Here is a 16,394-nt window from a genome sequence, read left to right as displayed (position 1 = left end):
AAGTTTATTACAAGATATTATAATGCATCAACACTGTCATCAACATTTCAAAAAACCAGCAGACGGGGAGTGAAATTTTCACATGTTCACTTGATTGTGAAAAACTTTAAACAGCACAATTAGACTTTATCCTTCCGAAGTGGAACTAGCTGGATTGCTCATGCATAGTGCCGGCTCAGACTCGATGGGCCGAATGGCCTCCTTCCGTGCTGTAACCTTTCTATGATTCAAAGTGCAGCTATATACCACTAGGGTGCTGTACTGCAGGTGGTGGTGGAATCAGCACCACCATCACTGCATTAAAGCATATTGGTTTAAGTGTTTTCTTACTCTACAGCATATAGATATTAATATGGTAAATAAGGAAAACGACAATACATAATATTTATCTGTGAAATTAGCTTATAAAGAATTTTAAAAATATATTTAAGATACAAGACAGGTCAACATTCTAGGGGTCACATGTGCCAATTCTAATTTACTCACAAATTTAATCCTCCGTCCAGCGTTCTGGTCTTTGTGGCATTTTATTTAAGAAACTCGACTTATTCAATTACACAGCCCCATAAACGGTGAATTTTATCCTTTAAAATTAGGGTTACATTTTCTAAAATGTTGCAGGATTAATCACTAAATTGGGAAAGTTAAAAGGAGGGGTTGGGGGGAAAAATTAAGTGCTATATATTTACTGTATATACTACTTAGTTTCTCATTTGAAAAAGGAACAATTTGCGGTCCAGACTAGAAAACAGACCATGGGCTGGATTTTTCTCTGAAGATAACGGCGAGCCTAACAGGGCTCACCATTATATCTGTGCAAATGGTGCAGCAACTTCCAGCGACTGCACACATGCAGTCAAACGCGGAAATCCAGAAGTTGCTGTACCAGATGCAATCCTCCTCTGTAAACGCCCTGAAAATGACATCTCACCGACTGGCTCCCCGTTCAAATGAATGAAACTGCAGGAAGTTCCTGCACGGACCTGATGGATACGAACTAATCTCGCCAGAAAATGGTAAGTCAAGTCATTTTAAGACTAAGCACCCTTTTAACTGTGTGGTAGGTCTTAATGACTGCCAAACAACCTCTCTGGCACTGAAAATTAACTTTTACAAGTGTGGAGTATCGTTCCTTCAGATTTTAATTGTTGGACATTTAAAAAAAAAATTATTTTTAAAAAACTTTTACTTTGTTCTTTTATCTGTTTCTTAATTCAACATTTCTTACCCTCTCTGTACCTGATTTGACATTGAATTCTCTATTCTAACCTACACGTCCTGGTTCTGACCACGTTGCTCATTAACGATGCTTCAGTCTGATTGGTTATGGGGATGCACACACCCTGTGCCCTGTTCACACAGGTCCCAGATGCCCAGGAGAGGGGGCCACGCTGGATTGAGGGCCCCACGAGAGGAAATTGCCGTGCAAAAGCCCATTAAAAGTCTATGGGCAAATGCAAGTCTAACGGGCTTTCCGTCACCGCTCACAGCAAAATTCGACCAAAGGTTTGTTGCAGATGCAGGACAATTGGTAAACACGGCTCTCGTGCATTTCCTAGTAACAAGTCGCAGAGGAGCAGGAGCAGCTTTTCTGTTCAGTTTGATCAAAATTGAAGAAAAATTGCATAAAATGGGATTTGAAAAAGGTATAAAAATCAAATCAAGTTGAGCTGGGAAAGTAGGAAATTTCACATTTTAGATGCAAGATTACTACATGCATCTGGAGGCCAAAACTCCATACTTGCACCCAGATCAGGAATGTTCCTCGAGGCATGTAGCTCTATACCAGTGCTCTAGGTTAAAAGAGAAGCACAGTCATTGTAACCAGCTCTTGAAAGACTAAAAAGTGCCATTAAAAACTCACCTGACCAACTGCTGGCATATCTGGCATCCTGGAAGGCACCTGGAACCAAACAAGTAATAAACTGAACTTGTGAAAAAAATGTCCAAGCACACGCGCATCAAATGATGTGAGATTACTCGTCAGTACCACATTGGTCTATCAGAAACAAGTTGGGCTCGCACTGCCAGTTGATGCAACCATAAACAATGTCTCCATGGTTCGGAGTCTTTCCACACTAGACAGATTGCAGCTGCATATATGGAATCAAATCATTTTTAAAACCAAAGAAAATGTCACCACTATTAAACGCTGGAATGTAAAAGTACAAACTCACAACAGACTATTTGGTTCATCACGCCAGGGCAACATATAATTCAACCCTATACAGAATCTACCCAACCAACTAAAATGGAGCAACAGCAATTTGCATTTATAGAGCACTTTTAACATAGGATAACGTCCCAAGACACTTCAAAAGGACTGCAATCAGACAAAAATTGAACCGAGCTAAAGGAGATATTAGGATGGGTAACTAAAAGCTTGGTCAAAGAAATAGGTTTTAAGGAGGGTCTTAAGGAGGAGAGAGCAGTGGAGAGGTTTAGAGAGGAAATTCCAGAGTTTAGGGCCAGACGGCTGAAGACACAGCCGCCAATGGTGGGGTAAAGGGAGTGGGAGATGCACAAGAGGCCAGAGTTGGAGCATCGCAGAGTTGGTGGAGGACTGTAGGAGGTTACAGAGATAGGGAGGGGTGAGGCCATGAAGGGATTTGAACATGAGGAGGAGAATTTTACAAACAAGGCATTGATGGACAGGGAGGCAATGTAGGTCAGCAAGCACAGGGGTGATGGGTGAGCAGGACTTGGTGCAGGTTAGGATACAGGCAAAGTTTTGGATGAGCTCAAGTTTATGGAGATGTAAGACGGGAGGCTGCTAGGACAGCATTGGAATAGTCAAGCCTGAAGATAACAAAAGCAGAGGCAGGGGCAGAGACTGGCAATGTTATGGAGGTGGAAGTAGACGGCCTTTGTGATGGAGAGGATATAGGGTCGGAAGCTCAACCCAGGGTCAAATAGGTCGCAGAGATTGCAAACAGTCTGGTTCAGCCTGTGACAGTGACTGGGGTGGGGGGAAAAGAACAAAAAAAAAAAAAAAAATCGGTGACGAGGGAAATAAGTTTGAAGCGGGGCCAAAGACAATGGCTTCAGTCCTCCCAATGTTTCATTGGAAGAAATTTAGGCTCATCAGGACTGGATATCGGAAAAGTAGTCCGACAATACAGGCAGTGGAAGGATTGAGAGAGGTGGTGGTGAGCCGGGTGTCGTCGGTGTACATGTGGAATCTGATATGTGTTTTCAATTGATGTTGCTGAGGAGCAGCATGTAGACGAGAAATAGGAGGGGACCAAGGACAGACCCCTGAAGCACTCCAGGGCTAACAGGGCAGGGCCGGGAAGAGAAGCTGTTCCAGATTCTCTCGCTACAACTGGATAGATAAGATTGGATCCAAGGAAGGGTAGTCCACCCAGCAGGATAGGTGTTTTGCGAGGATGGTGTGTTCAACTGTGTCAAAAGCTGCAGACAGGTTGAGAAGGATGAGGAGGAATAGTACACCATGGTCACAGTCACACAGGATGTTATTTGTGACTTTGATTAAACCTCAAAGGTAAACTTCTGATAGATTATACCATGATTTCCAAAAATAATCAATTGAAACTCAAGGACTCCAGGATGGTAGGGTGCAAGGGTCAAGGATGTCTCGGAGCAGCTGCAGGACATTCTGGAGGGGGAGGGTGAACAGCCAGTTGTCGTGGTGCATATAGGCACCAACGATAAAGGTAAAAAACGGGATGAGGTCCTACAAGCTGAATTTAGGGAGTTAGGAGTTAAACTAAAGAGTAGGACCTCAAAGGTAGTAATCTCAGGATTGCTACCAGTGCCACGGGCTAGTCAGAGTAGGAATGACAGGATAGCTAGGATGAATACGTGGCTTGAGAGATGGTGCAAGAGGGAGGAATTCAAATTGATGGGCCATTGGAACCGGTTCTGGGGGAGGTGGGACCAGTACAAATTGGACGGTCTGCATCTGGGCAGGACTGGAACCAATGTCCTCGGGGGAGTGTTTGCTAGTGCTGTTGGGGAGGGTTTAAACTAATGTGGCAGGGGGATGGGAACCGATGCAGGAAGTCAGTGGGAAGTAAAGTGGTGACAGAAACAAAAGGCAGTAAAGGAGAGTGTACAGAACATGACCGGACAGATGGTCTGAGAAAGCAGGGAAAAGACCAAGGGAAGTCTAGATTAAACTGCATTTATTTCAATGCAAGAAGTCTGATGGGCAAGGCAGATGAACTCAGGGCATGGATGGGTACATGGGACTGGGATGTTATAGCTATTACTGAAACATGGCTAAGGGAGGGGCAGGACTGGCAGCTCAATGTTCCAGGGTACAGATGCTATAGGAAAGATAGAGCAGGAGGTAAGAGAGGAGGGGGAGTTGCGTTCTTGATTAAGGAGAACATCATGGCAGTAGTGAGAGGGGATATATCCGAGGGTTCGCCCACTGAGTCTATATGGGTAGAACTGAAAAATAAGAAGGGAGAGATCACTTTGATAGGATTGTACTACAGACCCCCAAATAGTCAACAGGAAATTGAGGAGCAAATATGTAAGGAGATGACAGACAGCTGCAAGAAAAATAGGGTGGTAATAGTAGGGGACTTTAACTTTCCCAACATTGACTGGGACAGCCATAGCATTAGGGGCTTGGATGGAGAGAAATTTGTTGAGTGTATTCAGGAGGAATTTCTCATTCAGTATGTGGATGGCCCGACTAGAGAGGGGGCAAAACTTGACCTCCTCTTGGGAAATAAGGAAGGGCAGGTGACAGAAGTGTTAGTGAGGGATCACTTTGGGACCAGTGATCATAATTCCATTAGTTTTAAGATAGCTATGGAGAAGGATAGGTCTGGCCCAAAAGTTAAAATTCTAAATTGGGGAAAGGCCAATTTTGATGGTATTAGACAGGAACTTTCAGAAGTTGATTGGGAGAGTCTGTTGGCAGGCAAAGGGACGTCTGGTAAGTGGGAGGCTTTCAAAAGTGTGTTAACCAGGGTTCAGGGTAAGCACATTCCTTATAAAGTGAAGGGCAAGGCTGGTAGAAGTAGGGAACCTTGGATGACTCGGAAGATTGAGGCAGCAGTCAAAAAGAAGAAGGAGGCATATGACATGCATAGACAGCTGGGATCAAGTGGATCCCTTGAAGAGTATAGAGATTGCCGGAGTAGAGTTAAGAGAGAAATCAGGAGGGCAAAAAGGGGACATGAGATTGCTTTGGCAGATAAGGCAAAGGAGAATCCAAAGAGCTTCTACAAATACATAAAGGGCAAAAGAGTAACTAGGGAGAGAGTAGGGCCTCTTAAGGATCAACAAGGTCATCTATGTGCGGAACCACAAGAGATGGGTGAGATCCTGAATGAATATTTCACATCGGTATTTACGGTTGAGAAAGGCATGGATGTTAGGGAACTTGGGGAAATAAATAGTGAAGTCTTGAGGAGTGTACATATTACAGAGAGGGAGGTGCTGGAAGTCTTAACGCGCATCAAGGTAGATAAATCTCCGGGACCTGATGAAATGTATCCCAGGACGTTATGGGAGGTTAGGGAGGAAATTGCGGGTCCCCTAGCAGAGATATTTGAATCATCCACCGCTACAGGTGAGGTGCCTGAAGATTGGAGGGTAGCAAATGTTGTGCCCTTGTTTAAGAAGGGTGGCAGGGAAAAGCCTGGGAACTACAGACCGGTGAGCCTGACATCTGTAGTGGGTAAGTTGTTAGAGGGTATTCTGAGGGACAGGATCTACAGGCATTTGGAGAGGCAGGGACTAATTAGGAACAGTCAGCATGGTTTTGTGAGAGGAAAATCATGTCTCACGAATTTGATTGAGTTTTTTAAAGGGGTAACCAAGAAGATAGATGAGGGCTTTGCAGTAGACGTGGTCGACATGGACTTCAACAAAGCCTTTGACAAGGTACCGCATGGTAGGTTGTTACATAAGGTTAAATCTCATGGGATCCAAGGTGAGGTAGCCAATTGGATACAAAATTGGCTTGACGACAGAAGGTGGTTGTAGAGGGTTGTTTTTCAAACTGGAGGCCTGTGTCCAGCGGTGTGCCTCAGGGATCGTTGCTGGGTCCGCTGTTATTTGTTATTTATATTAATGATTTGGATGAGAATTTAGGAGGCATGGTTAGTAAGTTTGCAGATGACACCAAGATTGGTGGCATTGTGGACAGTGAAGAAGGTTATCTAGGATTGCAACGGGATCTTGATAAATTGGGCCAGTGGGCCGATGAATGGCAGATGGAGTTTAATTTAGATAAATGTGAGGTGATGCATTTTGGTAGATCGAATCGGACCAGGACCTACTCCGTTAATGGTAGGGCGTTGGGGAGAGTTATAGAACAAAGAGATCTAGGAGTACAGGTTCATAGCTCCTTGAAAGTGGAGTCACAGGTGGATAGGGTGGTGAAGGCAGCATTCGGCATGCTTGGTTTCATTGGTCAGAACACTGAATGCAGGAGTTGGGATGTCTTGTTGAAGTTGTACAAGACATTAGTAAGGCCACACTTGGAATACTGTGTACAGTTCTGGTCACCCTATTATAGAAAGGATATTATTAAACTAGAAAGAGTGCAGAAAAGATTTACTAGGATGCTACCGGGACTTGATGGTTTGACTTTTTGGCAGACTGGGACTTTTTTCCCTGGAGAGTAGGAGGTTAAGGGGTGATCTTATAGAAGTCTATAAAATAATGAGGGGCATAGATAAGGTGGATAGTCAAAATCTTTTCCCAAAGGTAGGGGAGTCTATAACGAGGGGGCATAGATTTAAGGTGAGAGGGGAGAGATACAAAAGGGTCCAGAGGGGCAATTTTTTCACTCAAAGGGTGGTGAGTGTCTGGAACGAGCTGCCAGAGGCAGTAGTAGAGGCGGGTACAATTTTGTCTTTTAAAAAGCATTTGGACAGTTACATGGGTAAGATGGGTATAGAGGGATATGGGCCAAGTGCAGGCAATTGGGACTAGCTTAGTGGTATAAACTGGGCGACATGGACATGTTGGGCCGAAGGGCCTGTTTCCATGTTGTAACTTCTATGATTCTATGACATGAATCCAATCTTACAACTCACACCATTCAAGGCAGACAAGCTGCATTGCACAGATAACATATACATGATCCTAGCAGTACAGGAATCATTGTGTTTAAAAGTAGATAATCTCCAACTACCCTTACCTTTATGACCTTAAATTCTACACTTAGATTTATCTAGTTCATTTTCAAAAGGAATAAAGAGTCTTTAACGGGAATCTATTCGATATTTCCCCTACTCTTTGGGGGGGAAAAAAACTGTCATCTCTAGTCTCATTTTAGGCTTGTTAATTTTGCTTGACAACTGTTCCATAACAAAACACCAATGTCCATGACAAGCTGCTTAAACATAGATCACTACAGAACGATGCATAAAATGTCTTAGCACTGAGACTGTGCAAAATAAATGGAGCATATAAGTAAATGGAAACTGTAAAATTAGGCTAAATTAGAAAGGTTTTATTAAAACCAATTGAAGTTAAAACAAAAGCACTAGCAATCCAGAGTTGGACCCACGTTATTAGAATTAGAAGCAACTCTTGGTCCACATCAATCTTCTTTCCACTCCGACAATCCAAGGTATCCTACTCTGTTAGAACAGGGCATTCCTCAGTTCCTGAGTGAAGAGGTTAAATCAAAGTAGCAGACTCCCAGAATTCACAAGTGCCAACATGACTGCCTGGCAGCCATGATCTAATTGAATGGCGGAACAGGCTCGAGGTAGCTGAATGGCCTACTCCCGTTCCATGTACCTAACTCCCAGAATACACTTATGGCAGGCCCTTTCTCCCCTAAGTCTGTACTGGATAGGGAGGGCAGATTTACAAACAGCAAATCATGGCATACAATCAAATAAATTATCTAACAAAAATCAGCATCAGGACAATATATAATGAATTTAAACAGCCACGTGTTCTGTAAAAGGAATCTAAAATGTTAACTGGGCAATATTGCTGAAAAAAATTGTAACATTTTAAAAATAATTAATGTTGAGTTTGCAAAGTAGACATATACCCAAAAAAAATTAATGCAAACGAAATAAGCATATTCCAAAACAGATACATTTTGATTCTAAGTATGTAAGGTTTATAGGGAAAAAGATGATCACTTTGGGAGAGTAAGGCAATTTGCTGAAACAGCAGAAAGGGACAAGTGAAGTGGAGAGAATCCTAGATAGGAGTATACCTAAAGGTGTTGGACATAATACCAAACAAGTCTTTTTTTCGAATACCATAGCAGCAAAAGATAAATAGTAGCCACAAAAGTAAAAGACAGAATATTACTAACTTGCCATTCAATTTCTACAGTACATTTGTTATCCTAGAGAATTTTGAAGTGTGAAAAGGACTTAAGGGAACACAAGACAACATAATTCCTTAGGCTGCTGAATGACACAGGAAGGAAATTTCTGGCATACTGGCTATTATTATGGAAGAATCACAAAGCACTGGAAGTTTCACAAAACTGAATACAGCCAAACAGTGCAGTGCCTTTATTTAAAAGTAACCCAGGCAATTCCAGCACCATTAGCCAAACATCATTTAACAAGTAAAATGTGTTCCAGTTTTGGTCACTTTGCGACAAAGGGGAACATTTGCGTTAGAAATTGCTGCAGGTATTTCTCAGGGCAGTGTCCTAGGCCCAAACATAAGAACAGCTGCAGCTACTGACAAACCGCATTGCGGCACTGGAGCTGCGGATGGATTCATTAAGGAGCATTCGCGATGCTGAGAACGTCGTGGATAGCACGTTTAGTGAGATGGTCACACCGCAGGTAAAGGTTGTACAGGCAGGAAGTAATTGGGTGACCACCAGGCAGAGTAAGAAGAGCAGGCAGGCAGTGCAGGGGTCCCCTGTGGCCGTCCCCCTCCCAAACAAATATACCGCTTTGGATATTGTTGAGGGGGATGACTTATCAGGGGAAGGCAGCAGCAGCCAACTTCCTGGCACCAGGGGTAGCTCTGCTGCACAGGCTGGGAGGAAAAAGAGTGGAAGAGCTATAGTGGTAGGGGATTCTATCGTAAGGGGAACAGACAGGCGTTTCTGTGGCCGTAAACGTGACTCCAGGATGGTTTGTTGCCTCCCTGGTGCCAGGGTCATGGATGTCACTGAGCGGCTTCAGGGCATTCTCAAGGGGGAGGGTGAGCAGGCAGAGGTCGTGGTCCACATTGGGACCAACGACATAGGTAGGAAGGGAGATGAGGTCCTGCATCAAGAATTTAGGGAGCTAGGTAGCAGATTAAAGAGCAGGACCTCAAAGGTTGTAATCTCTGGATTACTCCCAGTGCCACGGGCTAGTGAGTATAGAAATAGGAGGATAGAACAGATGAATGCGTGGCTAAAGAGTTGGTGCAGGAGGGAGGGTTTCAGTTTCCTGGATCACTGGGCCTGCTTCTGGGGAAGGTGGGACTTGTACAAGTCGGACGGGTTGCACCTGAACCAGAGCGGGACAAATATCCTTGCGGGGAGGTTTGCTAGCACTGTTGGGGGGGGTTTAAACTAACTTGGCAGGGGGATGGGATACAGAGTGGAGCTACAATAGGGGGTGATGTGCAGCCAAATATAGAGAAAAAAACAAGTCAGCTTGGAAGACAGGGCAAATATGTGAGGGCAAGGCTGGATGGCATCTATTTTAATGCAAGGAGTCTTGCGAATAAGGTGGATGAACTGAAGGTGTTGATAAACACATGGGAGTATGATATTGTTGCTGTCACAGAGACATGGTTGAGGGAGGGGCAAGACTGGCAGCTCAATATTCCGGGGTACAGAATCTTCAGGCGAGACAGAGGGGGAGGTATAAGAGGAGGGGGGGTCGCAATATTAATTAAAGAATCAATTACTGCCATAAGGAGGGATGATATATTAGCAGGTTCCTCGAATGAGGCCATATGGGTGGAGCTTAAAAACAAAAAGGGGGCAAGCACTTTGATGGGAGTGTACTATAGGCCCCCAAACAGTCAGGGGGAGATAGAGGAACAGATATGTAGGCAAATCTCAGAAAATTGTGCAAATAATAGGGTAATAATAGTGGGGGATTTCAACTTCCCCAATATTAACTGGGATACTCAGAGTGTAAAAGGCTTAGAGGGTACAAAATTCTTAACGTGCATCCAGGAGAGCTTTTTGAGCCAGCATGTAGAAAGTCCTACAAGAGAGGGGGCGGTACTGGACCTAATTCTAGGGAATGTGGCCGGCCAAGTGGAAGAAGTGCTAGTAGGTGAGCACTTTGGTGACAGTGACCATAATTCGGTGAGATTTAAGGTGGTCATGGAAAAGGACAGGGAGGGGCCGGAAGTAAAGGTTCTAAATTGGGGGAAGGCCGATTTTAATAGGATAAGGCAGGATCTGGCCAAAATGGACTGGGATCAGCTGCTTGTAGGAAAATCCGCATCGGAGCAATGGGAGTCTTTCAGAAGGGAGATTGAGACCATACAATGGCAACATGTTCCCGTAAAGGTCAAGGGTGGTTCCAAGAACTCCAGGGAACCTTGGATGTCAGGGGATATACGAGAATGGATTAGGAAAAAAAGGAGGGCTTTTGGCAGATACAAAAGGCTAAAGACGGAGGAAGCCCTAGAGGAGTACAAAAAGTGCAGGGGGATACTTAAAAAAGAAATTAGGAGATCAAGGAGGGGCCATAAAATAACACTGGCGAGCAAAATAAAGGAAAATCCTAAGATGTTTTATAAGTATATTAAGGGTAAAAGGATGACTAGGGAAAAAATAGGGCCCATTAGGGACAAAAATGGCAATGTGTGTGTGGAGCCGGCAGATGTAGGAGGGGTTCTAAATGAATTTTTTGCATCTGTTTTCACTATGGAGAAGGACGATGTAGACATAGAAATACGGCAGGGGGACTGTGATATACTCGAACATATTAACATCAAGCGGGAGGAGGTATTGGCGGTTTTAGCAGGCCTAAAAATGGATAAATCCCCAGGCCCGGACGAAATGTATCCCAGGCTACTGTGTGAGGCAAAGGAGGAGATTGCGGGGGCTCTGACACATATATTCAGAACCTCTCTGGCCACAGGGGATGTGCCAGAGGACTGGAGAACCGCTAATGTAATACCATTATTCAAGAAGGGGAGTAGGGAAAAACCGGGGAACTACAGGCCAGTGAGCCTAACATCAGTGGTAGGAAAATTATTGGAAAAAATTCTGAAGGACAAAATTAGTCTCCACTTGGAGAAGCAAGGATTAATCAGGGATAGTCAACATGGCTTTGTCAAGGGAAGATCATGTCTGACTAATTTGATTGAATTTTTTGAGGGGGTGACTAGGCGTGTGGATGAGGGTAACGCAGTGGATGTGGTATACATGGATTTCAGTAAGGCCTTCGATAAAGTCCCCCACAGGAGACTGGTCAAGAAGGTACGAGCCCATGGAATCCAGGGTGCCTTGGCACTTTGGATACAAAACTGGCTTAGTGGCAGAAGGCAGAGGGTGATGGTCGAAGGTTGTTTTTGTGACTGGAAGCCTGTGGCCAGTGGGGTACCACAGGGATCGGTGCTGGGTCCCTTGCTGTTTGTGGTCTACATTAATGACTTGGATATGAATGTAAAAGGTATGATCAGTAAGTTCGCTGATGATACAAAGATTGGTAGGGTGGTAAATAGCGAGGAGGATAGCCTCAGTCTGCAGGACGATATAGATGGGTTGGTCAGATGGGCGGAACAGTGGCAAATGGAATTTAACCCGGAAAAGTGCGAGGTGATGCACTTTGGAGGGACTAACAAGGCAAGGGAATACACAATGAATGGGAGGACCCTAGGCAAGACAGAGGGTCAGAGGGATCTTGGTGTGCAAGTTCACAGATCCCTGAAGGCGGCGGAACAGGTAGATAAGGTGGTAAAGAAGGCATATGGGATACTTGCCTTTATTAGCCGAGGCATAGAATATAAGAGCAAGGAGGTTATGATGGAGCTGTATAAAACACTGGTTAGGCCACAGCTGGAGTACTGTGTGCAGTTCTGGTCGCCACACTACAGGAAGGATGTGATCGCTTTGGAGAGGGTGCAGAGGAGATTCACCAGGATGTTACCAGGGCTGGAGCGCTTCAGCTATGAAGAGAGACTGGGAAGATTGGGTTTGTTTTCCTTGGAGCAGAGGAGGCTGAGGGGGGACATGATTGAGGTGTACAAAATTATGAGGGGCACAGATAGGATGGATACTAAGGAGTTTTTTCCCTTCGTTGAGGGTTCTATAACAAGGGGACATAGATTCAAGGTAAAAGGTGGGAGGTTTAGAGGGGATTTTAGAAAGAACTTTTTCACCCAGAGGGTGGTTGGAGTCTGGAACTCACTGTCTGAAAGGGTTGTGGAGGCAGGAACCCTCACAACATTCAAGAAGCATTTGGATGAGCACTTGAAATGCCATAGCATACAAGGCTACGGACCAAATGCTGGAATATGGGATTAGAGTAGACAGGGCTGATGGCCGGCGCGGACACGATGGGCCGAAGGGCCTCTATCCGTGCTGTATAACTCTATGACTCTAACATAAGAAATAGGAGCAGGAGTAGGCCAATCGGCCCCTCGAGCCTGCTCCGCCATTCAATAAGATCATGGCTGATCTGATCCTAACCTCAAATCTAAATTCATGTCCAATTTCCTGCCCGCTCCCCGTAACCCCTAATTCCCTTTACTTCTAGGAAACTGTCTATTTCTGTTTTAAATTTATTTAATGATGTAGCTTTCACAGCTTCCTAGGGCAGCAAATTCCACAGACCTACTACCCTCAGTGAAGAAGTTTCTCCTCATCTCAGTTTTGAAAGAGCAGCCCCTTATTCTAAGATTATGCCCCCTAGTTCTAGTTTCACCCATCCTTGGGAACATCCTTACCACATCCACCCGATCAAGCCCCTTCACAATCTTATATATGTTTCAATAAGATCGCCTCTCATTCTTCTGAACTCCAATGAGTAGAGTCCCAATCTACTCAACCTCTCCTCATATGTCCACCCCCTCATCCCCGGGATTAACCGAGTGAACCTTCTTTGTACTGCCTCGAGAGCAAGTATGTCTTTTCTTAAGTATGGACACCAAAACTGTATGCAGTATTCCAGGTGCAGTCTCACCAATACCTTATATAACTGCAGCAATACCTCCCTGTTTTTATATTCTATCCCCCAAGCAATAAAAGCCAACATTCCGTTGGCCTTCTTGATCACCTGCTGCACCTGCATACTAACTTTTTGATTTTCTTGCACTGGGACCCCCAGATCCCTTTGTACTGCAGTACTTTCCAGTTTCTCGCCATTAAGATAATAACTTGCTCTCTGATTTTTCCTGCCAAAGTGCATAACCTCACATTTTCCAATATTGTATTGCATCTGCCATATCTCCACCCACTCACCCAGCCTGTCTATATCCCCTTGTAGGTTTTTTATGTCCTCCTCACTCTCTACTTTCCCTCCCATCTTTGTATCATCTTCATCAATGATCTTCCCTCCATCAGAAGGTCAGAAATGGGGATGTTTGCTGATGATTGCACAGTGTTCAGTTCCATTCGCAACCCCTCAGATAATGAGGCAGTCTTGCTGCATGCGGGCACAGGCCTGGACAACATCCAGGCTTGGGCTGAAAAGTGGCAAGTAACATTCGTGCCAGACAAGTGTCAGGCAATGACCATCTCCAACAAGAGAGAGTCCAACCACCTCCCCTTGACATTCAACAGCATTACCATCGCCGAATCCCCCACCATCAACATCCTGGGGGTCACCATTGACCAGAAACTAAACTGGACCAGCCATATAAATAATGTGGCTACAAGAGCAGGTCAGAGGCTGGGTATTCTGCGGCGAGTGTCTCACCTCCTAACTCCCCAAAGCCTTTCCACCATCTACAAGACAAGTCAGGGGTGTGATGGAATACTCTCCACTTGCCTGGATGAGTGCAGCTCCAACAACACTCAAGAAGCTCGACACCATCCAGGACAAAGCAGCCCACTTGATTAGCACCCCATCCACCACCTGAAACATTAACTCCCTCCACCACCAGCCCACAGTGGCTGCAGTGCGTAGCATCCACAGGATGCACTGCCGCAACTTGCCAAGGCTTCTTCGACAGCACCTCCCAAACCCGCGACCTCTACCACCTAGAAGGACAAGGGCAGCAGGCGCATGGGAACAACACCACCTGCACGTTCCCCTCCAAGTCACACATCATCCTGACTTGGAAATATATCAGCCGTTCCTTCATAGTCACCGGGTCAAAATCCTGGAACTCCCTTCCAAACAGCACTGTGGAAGAACTTTCACCACACGGACTGCAGCAGTTCAAGGTGGCTCACCACCACCTTCTCAAAGGTAATTAGGGATAGGCAATAAATGCTGGCCTTGCCAACGATGCCCACATCCCATGAATGAATTTTAAGAAAAGGCTCGTCCCAACATACAAAACAACAGAAGCACATTCAAAATTGAACGATAATTAAATGCAAAATTCTTTACCTGTGTGGGTCTTTTGAGCTTGGAATTATATATACACATTCCCTCTTGGTAAAAGTATTCTCTATCCAGGATTTCTGGGACTGTAAAATAAAACAAACCAGGGTAAAAGCTTTTGAAAGATTTATCACCGACGATTAATTTATAATATGTCAGCACTGCACAACGATCCACATGTCCTGACTATTACACAAATTGGTGCATCAATTTTTTAAAAAGTTAACAGCTGAAAGGACAAAAGATTAACAAAAAGAACTACTCTACCATCAAATTCTCTGACAAATACGCTCCAGATTTCACCTCACTTTTGTTTTTTCTCTCCTCTCTCATAAAACAAGGAAAACTGACCAGGGAGGGATCCACCCACACACTCAAGTGCAACTTCTGTCATTTTCACCAATGAATGGCAATGACTGGCTACACAGGTAGCTGGTCTACCTTAGCTTTCCAAACATCATTTGGAAGATACTGTGAATTTTGTTTTTTTTTGTTGTGTAGGTGAATAGCTGCGAGCAGGAAAAAATCCAAGTAAATGATAAAATTCTCAGCTGTCTTGAGTTCAGAGTTAAGATCTATTGCACTAAGATTTCAGAGATTAAACCGTAAACAAAATTACAGCACTAGTGGTACTCTATAGCATTACCAATGGGCTTAAAATGATTAGTGGGTTCTTATTTGGAAGTTGCAGCATCTCTAATCTTCAGCCAAGGGGAAGAAAAGAGTGGCATAAAAGGCCAGAGTAAAGGGTGTGGGATTGGACATATCAGTTTGGCAGAGGCTGCAGAGATGAGATGGGGCATGGCTGAGCAGGGATTTGAAGATATGGAATTAAAATTCAATACATTAAGGGAAAAGTAGCCTGTGTAGGTCAATGAGGACGGAGTACTGAGCAAGTGGAACTTGATAAAGGACAAGATATGGGAGGCTGCATTTGGGCAAGTTAGAGTTTGAGAAGGGTAGAAGATCAGGAAGGAGAGCACTTCAATAAATTGACTCTGGGGGTTGTTTAGTGAAGACAAGGAATTTAAATTTAATACATTAGATGATAAAGGTTTCAGTGATGAACAAGCAGAAATAGGCAGTACTGTCGATGGATAGAATGCGGAGTTTAAAGTTCAGCTCAGGATCAAATAGGATGCCAAGATTTTACATGGTCTGGCTCAGTCTAAACAAGAGGATGGGAAGGGGAAGAGGAATGGAATCAGTGGCAAGAAAGTGGTGTTTGTGGTGGTGGCTAAAAAGATGGCTTTGGTCTTCCCAATGTTAAATTGCAGGATTTAGTAGCTCATCTGTGATGATGTCGAACAGCATGGAGGTAGTTGTGGGGTCAAGGGAGGTGGTATAAGGTAGAGTCGGGCATCATCAGCAGACATGTGGAAGAGGCCCCACGCCTGAGGATGACGTTAAGTAACAGCATGCAAGCGAGGTACAGAGGGGACTAAATGAGAGAACCGTGGGCGATCGCAGAGGGGACAGTATGAAGGCGGGAATAGAAGCCATTGCTGGAGAGGCACTGGCGACATGTGGATAGATAGGCGTGGAACGACTCGAGTGCAGTCCATGGAGCTGGAGTAATACAAGTGGACTCAAGCAGAGATGAAGCACTGATCTTAAATAATGATCAGGTATTCTCTGAATCCTAATTACTCCCCCACGACATCTTTGATTTTTTAAAATCTAGTCTCATTTCCCCCACAATAGTGATCTTTCCTCCCAGAGGATGACAGTTATTTAATGAACTCCAGTAAAAGTGAGTCCGATCAATTCCAGAAATGAGCAAATGGTGTCAATAAAGCAGTTGTTTTCTGAAAATACGGACACAGTTCCAGGGACCCAATGTATTACTGACACTTCCGGGGACCCGCCCGTCTTAACTTCCAAAAGAAAATTGTGTCATCATTGCATAAAATGTGTTTAATATACCGCAACAGAAAGAATGCGCTGTTAAGTCACAAA

At 44.4% G+C, this 16,394-nt stretch overlaps 1 protein-coding gene across 2 annotated transcripts in view; it reads right to left on the bottom strand.

Moving 5' to 3' along the window:
- trpm7 (transient receptor potential cation channel, subfamily M, member 7) overlaps positions 1-16,394 on the bottom strand; it is a 146,499-nt gene that overhangs the window by 78,722 nt on the left and 51,383 nt on the right. For both annotated transcript variants that reach the window (XM_067971209.1, XM_067971210.1), the window contains 2 exons: positions 14,442-14,521; positions 1,865-1,903 (listed from right to left, as the gene is read on the bottom strand). In XM_067971209.1, the coding sequence (XP_067827310.1) occupies positions 1,865-1,903; positions 14,442-14,521 (119 nt within the window). The remainder of the gene's footprint in view (positions 1-1,864; positions 1,904-14,441; positions 14,522-16,394) is intronic.

The sequence above is a fragment of the Heptranchias perlo genome, chromosome 34 (genome assembly GCF_035084215.1).
Source record: "Heptranchias perlo isolate sHepPer1 chromosome 34, sHepPer1.hap1, whole genome shotgun sequence".
Taxonomy (NCBI): Eukaryota; Metazoa; Chordata; class Chondrichthyes; order Hexanchiformes; family Hexanchidae; genus Heptranchias; species Heptranchias perlo.
This window is presented reverse-complemented; position numbering and strand designations above follow the sequence as displayed.